The following is a 9,291-nucleotide window of genomic DNA, read 5'->3' on the forward strand; positions in this document are numbered from 1 at the left end:
CAATCCTGGTCATGCCTAGCTCAGCAAACAGTTAAATGCAGGTTAATAACTGTTCCTACAGGGTCATCCCATTGGTTCCTTACACCATAGATGTCGTGTCTTTGTATGGCATGTGTTGTGCTGTGCTGTGGTCCATGATGTGGGTTACGCTGTGTGGGCCTATTCCAAAAGAGGGGTTCATGTCACCTGTGACTTCACCTAACACAAATCTAAGCTGGTAACAGAAGGGCTGGTTGATATCCTGATCTAAGCCCGGCTGGGTGAACTCGATTAGCTATATTTAAGGATATCTCTGATGGCTTGATATCAGGAGGGGTGGCTTCTAGTATACTGCAGATCTTTTATTAAGGTGTTGTATTCCTCTGTGCATGAACTTGGTATGAAAGTGTTTTTCACTGCTGGTGTAAGAGTGTCTGGGGTTAAGACGTTATTGAAGAAAGCCTGGTAATGTTTGAGTGGTGACTTTTCTGTGTAGAGTAGACAGTATATAACAAATCACGATGTGAAAGTAACAGAGCTTGAATATTATGAAAAAGATTACTGGTATTAATAAAACAGTAGCTTAACATTAATGATGTAACAAATGAATATTTCTGCGATACATGCTAACAAACACTGAAAAGAATTAAATATATGCGATATGAAGAAAGATAGGTGGTAGGTGGGGGCGCTCACCATCCAATCACTTGATGTAGTGCTGCTGTCAGGTGTCTGCCCTTTCCTCTCCATCCTTCTTTCCTTCCATCCTCTTCTTTCTTTCTTTCCTTCATTCTTTCCTTGTCCTTCTGCCTACAGGTGACTTTACACTCCCCCTTCTGTCTTTCTTTCCTTCATTCTCTCCTCTTCCTTCTGCCTGTGGGTGACTCTACACTGAGTGACAAGCCAAATGGTTTCCTGCACACCAGGAAACCATTTACTATGCTGGGTGGTAACCATATAACCAAATTTTGGCGCCTGGTGGTTTAGTGGGTAATTATTGAGCTCCAATCGGAGTGAGCCGGTGAAGGCTTATATCCAAGGGGTGGTTGGGGTTGATTGCTCATGTAATGCCACTCAGGGATGAGTGAGGCTGGTCACTCTCATCTTAAAAGTCGGGACCAACTGCCTAACCCCGGGCTCCTACGCTCCTCATGGGGCAATGTAGGATTGAATGATGGATGGATGGATGGATGAAGCAAGATACATCAGGGTATAGTATAGCATTATTGGGTTGAAAGTAAGTGTTTGTGGCAGGTGGGGACACTCACCAGCCACTCACTTGATGTAGTGCTGCTCTCGGGTGTCTGCCCTTTCCTCTCCTCCGTCCTTCTATCCATCCATCCTCTTCTGTCTTTCTTTCCTTCATTCTTTCCTCTTTCTTCTGCCTCCGGGGTGACTTTACACTCCCTCTTCTGTCTTTCTTTCCTTCATTCTTTCCTCTTCCTTCTGCCTGTGGGTGACTCTACAATGAGTGACAAGCCAAATAGTTTCCTGTACACCAGGACCCCATTTACTATGCTGGGTGGTAACCATATAACCAAATTTTGGCTCCTGGTGGTTTAGTGGGTAATAAAGGTGCTCCAATCGGACTGAGCCGGTGAAGGTTTATATCCAAGGGGTGGTTGGGGTTTATTGCTCACGTATTGCCACTCAGGGATGAGTGAGGCTGGTCACTCTCATCTTAAATGCCAGGACCAACTTTCCTAGCCCCAGGCTCCTATGCTCCTCATGGGGCAACGTAGGGTTGGATGATGGATGGATGGATGGAAAATAAGTGTGTGTGTGTGTGTGTGTGTGTGTGTGTGTGTGTGTGTGTGTGTGTGTGTGTGTGTGTGTGTGTGTGTGTGTGTGTGTGTGTGTGTGTGTGTGTGTGTGTGTGTGTTCTTACCTAATTCGTACCTAACTGTATCTTTACAGGAATGAGTCAAGCTCGTACTGTCCCGTGTCTTAAAACATTTCTATCATACATCTCCTTATATTTATGAATTGTTTTGGTACACACTATTTCATTCAGTAGTGCATTCCACTGACCAATTGCCCTATTTAGGAAACTAAATTTCCTTATGTCTTTATCGCCTCTCTTTTTATCCAGTTTTTTGCAGCATCCTCTTGCTGATGTTTCCCCATAGGTTATATATTCATTTACGTCTATTTTCTCCTTCCTTGATATGCATTTATATAGCATAATCATGTCTCCTCTTTTCCTTCTCTCCTGTAGTGTTGGCAGATTCAGTTTTTCTAGTCGTTCTTCATACCTTAGATCCCTTAAGCTTGGTACCCATCTTGTAGCAGCCCTTTGAACTTTTTCAATCTTATCTATGTGTTTCTTGAGATGAGGATTCCAGACTACTGATGCATATTCCAGGGTTGGTCTGATGAAATGTGTTATTATCTTCCTCAGCATGTCTTCATTTATGTATGTGAATGCTATTCTCATATTTGCAAGCAGTGTGTATATGCTCGGTACCTTCTCACTTGCATGGTCAGCCGGAGATAGTCTGTTAATGATAATCACACCTAAGTCCTTCTCTCTTTCTGTTATGTGTAGGGTTTTACTTCCTAACTTATAGTTCCAATCTGTTCTACTTCCACTTTTACCAATCTTGATTACATGACACTTGTCCGCAATGAATTCCATTTGCCATATAGTACTCCATTCATGAAGTTTATTTCATTCTTCTTGTAGTTCTTTATAAGAGGCTGTGTTAATAATTCTCCTTTGTATTTTTGCATCATCAGCAAACATATTTAAATAGCTTTCATTTCCCATGTTATGGTAGGTGGTGGCGACCATCATCCACTCACTTGATGTAGTGCTGCCTACTTCTTCCTTAGCCTTCATCATTCTTTTTCTGTGCCTGCCCTCCTCTCTTCCTATTTCTCCCATCTTTCCTGTCACTTCTTATTGCTTTTCTTTCCTTTACAGGTGGCTTTACATTGACAGCCAAATGATTTCCTGTAAGCCAAGAAACCATTTACAACGCTGGATGGTAACCATATAACCAAACCATATGTGCTCCCTACGTGTCAACAAGTGGGCTGGTGGAGGGTTAGTGCCCCTCCCGTAAAACAAATAACTCAAAGTCAAATGGCCACCCCTTGCGGGATTGTGGCATCTGGCAGTAGATAGACAGATTTCCAAAGTTACTATCTATATCATTTATATACACTAAAAACATAATTGGTGCCAGCACTGAGCCATGTGGAACTCCGCTAGTCACTTCCCTCCATGGTAAGTAATTTCCTCTTAATACTGTTCTCATTTCCCTTTTTCTGAGAAAATCCTGCATCCAACAGTGCAGTTTGCCTCTGATTCCTCCTTGATGGTACAGTTTCCATAAAAGTCTTTGGTGCGGTACTCTGTCAAAGGCTTTCTTGAAATCTAGATAGATACTGTGCACCCATCCTTCTCTTTTCTGTAATGTTTCTGGAACTCTGTCATAGTAGCTCAATAGATTAGTGACACATGAATATCCCTTTCTGAAACCAAATTGCCTTTCTGCTGTCATATTGTGTTCTTCTAGATAGCTTACCCAAATTTTTCTTGTCAGCTTTTCCAGTATCTTACTTACAACACTGGTTAGTGCTACCGGTCGGCAGTTGAGTGGATTTTGTTTAGTCCCTTTCTTGAACAAGGGAACAATGTTTGCTTTCTTCCAAATATCAGGTAGTTTACCTTGACCCAGGGATTCCTTGATTATTTAGGATAGTGGTCTACTTAACTCCTTTGCACATTCATGTAGCACCCAACATGAAATTTTGTCTGGACTATTTGCTTTACCTTTGTCTAATTTACTTAACTCCTCTTGTACTTCTTTTTCTGATATTTGTATAAATGGTAGGTGGTGGCAACCATCACCCACTCACTTGATGTAGTGCTGCCTACTTCTTCCTAAGCCTTTATCATTCTTTTTCTGTGCATGCCCTCCTCTCTTCCTATGTCTCCCATCTTTCTATGTCACTTCTTATTGCTTTTCTTTCCGCTACAGGTGGCTTTATATTGAGTGACAAGCCAAATGGTTTCCTGTAAGCCAAGAAACCATGTACAACGCTGGGTGGTAACCATTTAACCAAATCATACATGTTCCTACGTGTCAACAAGTGGGTTGGAGGAGGGTTGGTGCCCCTCCCATTAAAACAAATAACTCAAAGTCAAATGCCCACCTCTCACAGGATTATGGCGTCTGGCAATAGACAGATAGATATTTGTATATCTGGTAATATGTTTGGGCATGTAAGTTCCATATCATTCCACTCAAAATTATTTTCTTCTGTAAATACTGATTGGAAGTTCCTCTGGGGTAGGGTTTTTTTTTCAAGAATACTCCCCCAGTATCCCTGCTTGTTATACAAGGTGACTAAAAGGGTTGGCAGAGGGTTAGTGTCCCTCCCCAAAAAACAACTAACTAAAAAGACAAACTAGAAGCCTCGGACAAGGACTGACCAAAAGATGATGACCAAGGACCAGACAAAGGACGTGGTAATCGGAACATGGAATGTGAGAGGTGTGAATGATGAGGTGAAAGACAGAGAGATTGTCCAGGTGCTTGAGGGTGTGAAAGTGGATGTATGTGGAGTAAATGAAACTAAATGGAGAGGTGAGAGAATGAAAGCATGGACGGGGTATATGTGCAGGCATGTGCAGGCATAGGTGAGAGGGCAAAAGAAGAAGTGTGTATAGTTCTGAGTAAAAGATGGAAGACGAACATAAGACAGTATGGATCAGTTGGGTCAAGGATTGTGTGGGTAAAGTTGAAAGTTGGAATACAAATGTGGGTGATTGTGTGCGTGTATGCGCCAACGCAAGATCGTGCAAGCAGAGTGAGAGAAGAGTTCTGGATATGTGGAAGTGTGTATGGGAAAGTTTGGAAGGAATGAGAGAGTGTTTTTGATCAGTGATATGAATGGTAAAGTAGAGAAGGTGAAGGTGGATGGAACAGTTGGTGAGTGGGGTGTGCTTGCTGAGATAGATGAGAATGGGAGTGCGTTAGTGGACATTTGTGCTGGGAGGGGGTTGGTGATAGCCAATACCCTCTTCAGGCATAAAATGATCCACAGGTATACATGGCAAGTCATGAAAAGGGTGGATGGTGAATTGAATGAAAGGAGGGCAATGATTGATTAGGTGTGTGTGGATGAAAGGATGCGAAGATGTGTAATGGTTGCAAAGAGCTTATAGAGGTTGGGGGAGTGGACTTTCTGACCACTATTTGGTGGTAGCCAGAATCAAGATCCAAACAAGATGGAGTAATAGAAGAAGGGATGGACGGGAAGAAGGAGTATTTGCAAGGAGAGAGGAAAAGTTACAAGAGGAAGAGAAAAAGGCAGAATATAAGAGAGAAGTGGAGGAATGATTAGGCAATTATGAATTGGAGCAGATGGGGGACATGGAAGGTGTGTGAAGGATATTCACAGAAGAAATGTGTACAGCATGTGATGTGATGTGTGGGATGAAGAGAAGACGGAGGGGATGCAAGGAACAGTGTGGTGGAATGAAGAGGTGACACAGGCTGTGGCACAAAAGAAGAAAGCATACAATGAATGGATGAGAAATAGGGGTGTGGAAGAAGTTGAGAGGCGGAAGAGAGAGTTATATGTAGAAAGAAAGAGAGAGGTGAAAAGATTAGTAAGAGAGAGTAAGAAGCGAGTGGATGAGGAATTTGGAAGGAATTTGAATGTAAAGTGGAGGGACTGTAAGAAAATGTTCTGGAAAGAGGTGAAGAGAGTAAGACAGGGTGGAAGTGAAGTTAGAGGGGTTGAAAGATAAAAATGGTAGATTACTAGTGAAGGGACAAAATGTGAACAGATGGAGAGAACACTTTAAGGAATTGTTGAACATAGAGGATGGAAGTGAGGCGAGTATACTGTAAGTGGCTGAGGAATGGCTGGGAGAAGGAGGGAGGTGAGAAGACAGGAAGAAATCAGTAGAATAGAAGTGGAAGCAATGAAGAGACTTAAATTGGGGAAAGACCCAGGAATTGATGGAGTGTGTGGTAAAATGTTGAAGCATGGGGGAGAGATAGCAGTAGAATGGATGTGGAAGATGTGCAGATTGGCCTGGGAAGAAGGTAGAGTTCCGGAGGATTGGAAGTCAGGTATAATTATTCCCTTGTACAAAGGAAAAGGGGAAAAAGAAGTGTGTGGTAATCATAGGGGCATTTGTCTTCTAAGTATAATAGGAAAAGTGTATGATAGGATACTTATTGACTGAGTCAGGGAAATAACAGAGGAATTAGTTGGAGAAGAACAGGGAGGCTTTAGGAAGGGAAGAGGTTGTGTAGATCAGATATTCATTCTTAGATCTTTAGTGAAAAAGTTTCTAGAGAAGGGAAAGAAGTTTTATGCAGCTTTCATGGATTTCGAGAAAGCATATGACAGGGTGGATAGACAAGGACTGTGGAAAGTATTAAGAATATATGGAGTAGATGGGAAGTTGTTGAATGCTGTGAAGAGTACGTATGAAGGTGCTAAGGCTGCAGTGCATGTGGATGGTGAACTAAGTGAATTTTTCTCTTTGAAGGTTGGGTTGAAACAGGGATGTGTCATGTCTCCATGGTTGTTCAATCTGTACATGGATGGGGTAATAAAAGAGGTACAAGGTAGGGTAGTGGATGTTGGAGTGGCCCTGGTGAGAGAGGGTAGTATTTGGAAACTCCCTCTACTGTTGTTTGTAGATGATACTGTGTTGTTGAATGAAGACGAAGGGGAGCTGCAAGGCTTGGTGGATAAGTTTGGGAGAGCGTGTAAGAAACGGAATCTAAAGGTGAATGTAGGGAAAAGTAAAGTGATGGTCTTTGAGAGAGGTGAAGTCAGTGAATGTACAGCAAGGTCAAATGGTGAGGAATTGGAAAATGTGAGCACATTTAAGTACCTGGGTAGTGTGATGAGTAAGGATGGAGGTTTGGAGGGTGAAGTGCTTGAAAGAGTACAGCAGGGAAGAAAGGTTGCTGGTTCCTTGGAAGCAGTGATAAGAAACAGGGAAGTGAGCATGGAAGTGAAAAAGTTACTACATGACAGTATTGTGATACCAACTCTAATGTACAGAAGTGAAGCTTGGACGTTGTTGGAAGGGCACAAGTCAAGAGTGAGGGCAATGGAAATGAGTTATTTAAGAGGAGCCTGTGGAGTCACATGGAGAGACAGGCTGACAAATGAGGATATAAAGGAGCGTTGTGGTGTGGATGTGGATGTGATAGGAAGCGTTAGGAGGAATACAATGAGGTGGTTTGGCCATGTGGAGAGGATGGAGGGTGAAAGACTGACGAAGAGAGTGTATGTGAGTGAGGTGGAGGGGAAGGCCGAGGATGAGATGGAGGGATGGCGTGGAGAGGTATATGAGAGGGAGGGGGGGGCGAGTTGGGAGCAGGGCAGTGAAATGGCGGGGAACAGAGTGACGTGGAGGCGATTTGTTTGTGGCCACCCCGAACGGGATTGAGGCGTTTGGCAATAGATAGATAGATAGATGTTTGGGCATGCATGTTCCATATCATTCCTCTCAAAATTATTTTCAATCCCCAAACGGGATTGAGGCGTCTGGCAATAGACAGATAGATAGACTAATTAGAAGCTCTTATTTAGTGCTTCACAAATATCTTTCCCTTGTGTAATGAGGATCCCTTCATCCATAATGGATTGCTTTTTTATCTTTTACTTTGGTTGTGCTTCAGATGTAGCTGTAAAACAGCTTCAGTTGATCACTACTTTTGTTTACGATGTCCTCCTCAAACTGTTTTTGGGTTTCTCTCCTTATTCTTGTGTATTTGTTTCTTGCCTGTTTATAGTTGTTATATGCCCTCTCATTACTGTGTCTTCTGTATCTATTCCATAACAAGTCTCTTTCTTTTGATCTTTTACATTCTTTATTAAACCATTTCTTTACTTTCATTTCTGCTTCTTTGTGCCAAGGGATGTAATTTTAGACTCCTATTTCATATGTTCACGGAATTTTCTATATATAACATTTAAATCTTGTCCTCTGAGCTCTTTTTCCCAATCTACTTCTAAGAAGTATTTCTTTAGGTTATGGTTGTTGCCCTTTTTGTAGTAAAGGCTCTTTTTGTAACTCATTACTATTAACTAGGTCATATTCAATCCTGAAGTTGTTATTTAATACAGCATGGTCACTTTTGCCGAATGGAGGGTGATAAAAAATATTGTCAATATCATTTTCTTGCCTCGTAAATATAAGATCTTGTTCTGATGGTACGTCAAATCCTCTTTTTCTGGTACTTTCTTTTACATGTTGCGTTAGGAAAAACTCCTGCACAAGGTCCAGGAGCTTTTGGTCCCAACAGCTTTCCAGGTTTTTTATATCTAGAGTATTCCAATTTACATTTGTATTGCAATCTCCAGTTAGTATAATTCTTTCAGATTTCTCCACCATTTCATGTAGTAATGCTCTTAAACTATGAATTGTTTTCGCTGCCAGGTCTTCAAATTCGTCTTTTTCTCAAATGTTTAATCTGGGTGGCATGTATACATTTCCCACAATTACATTCCCTTCAGACATACTAATCTCTACTACGATCAGTTCTACCCATGAGGGTACATCTAGTTCTATTTCTTTGACTTGCAGATTTTTCTGTTAATACTGTATTATAATTCCTCCTCCTATTTTTAAGTTCCTATCTCTTCTCCAAATATTGTATTCCTCTAGGTTTAGTGTTTCGTTTGATATCCTTGGTGTTAATTTTGTTTCAGTTAGGAAAATAACATGTGGTTCCTTTTCTTTGATATAATCATTCATCTCTAGTAATTTAGATACCATTCCATCTGCATTAGAATACATCAACTTAATCATGCTGTTTACATACTTGTCATGACTAAGGTCTACTACCTTTCTCCTTTTTATTCCCTCTTGTTTATGTACCACTTTCAAACCAGCAATCCAGTTACTTTGTATTGTGTGTGTGTGTGTGTGTGTGTGTGTGTGTGTGTGTGTGTGTGTGTGTGTGTGTGTGTGTGTGTGTGTGTGTGTGTGTGTGTGTGTGTGTGTGTGTGTGTGTGTGTGTGTGTGTGTGTGTGTGAGAGAGAGAGAGAGAGAGAGAGAGAGAGAGAGTCTACAAATAATTTGTTGTCATAAAAAAGAGGCAGGTGTCATGACTTACCCCAGGCATATTCTGTAGTCTGTTGAGGGCATATTTTAGGAGCGTACACAACTGTTCCACAGAGATAAGTTGCATAGATCTCGATCTGCAAAAACATTAGACATCAATGATCAACACAACTTGCAGTACTGTAATGAACCATCATCATTATCATCATTCAATCCCAATTTCCCTAGTTATAATGAGCTATATATATATATATATA

General features: G+C 41.4%; 1 protein-coding gene across 1 annotated transcript in view; it reads right to left on the bottom strand.

Moving 5' to 3' along the window:
• The window catches only part of Zmynd8 (Zinc finger MYND-type containing 8), a 181,857-nt gene that overhangs the window by 128,626 nt on the left and 43,940 nt on the right, over window positions 1-9,291 (bottom strand). The window contains exon 3 of the mRNA XM_080274703.1: window positions 9,087-9,171. Within this exon, the coding sequence (XP_080130829.1) occupies window positions 9,087-9,171 (85 nt within the window). The remainder of the gene's footprint in view (window positions 1-9,086; window positions 9,172-9,291) is intronic.

Source organism: Coenobita brevimanus, chromosome 59 (assembly GCF_032717465.1).
Source record: "Coenobita brevimanus isolate Jiangsu-jjx chromosome 59, ASM3271746v2, whole genome shotgun sequence".
NCBI classification, from domain to species: Eukaryota; Metazoa; Arthropoda; class Malacostraca; order Decapoda; family Coenobitidae; genus Coenobita; species Coenobita brevimanus.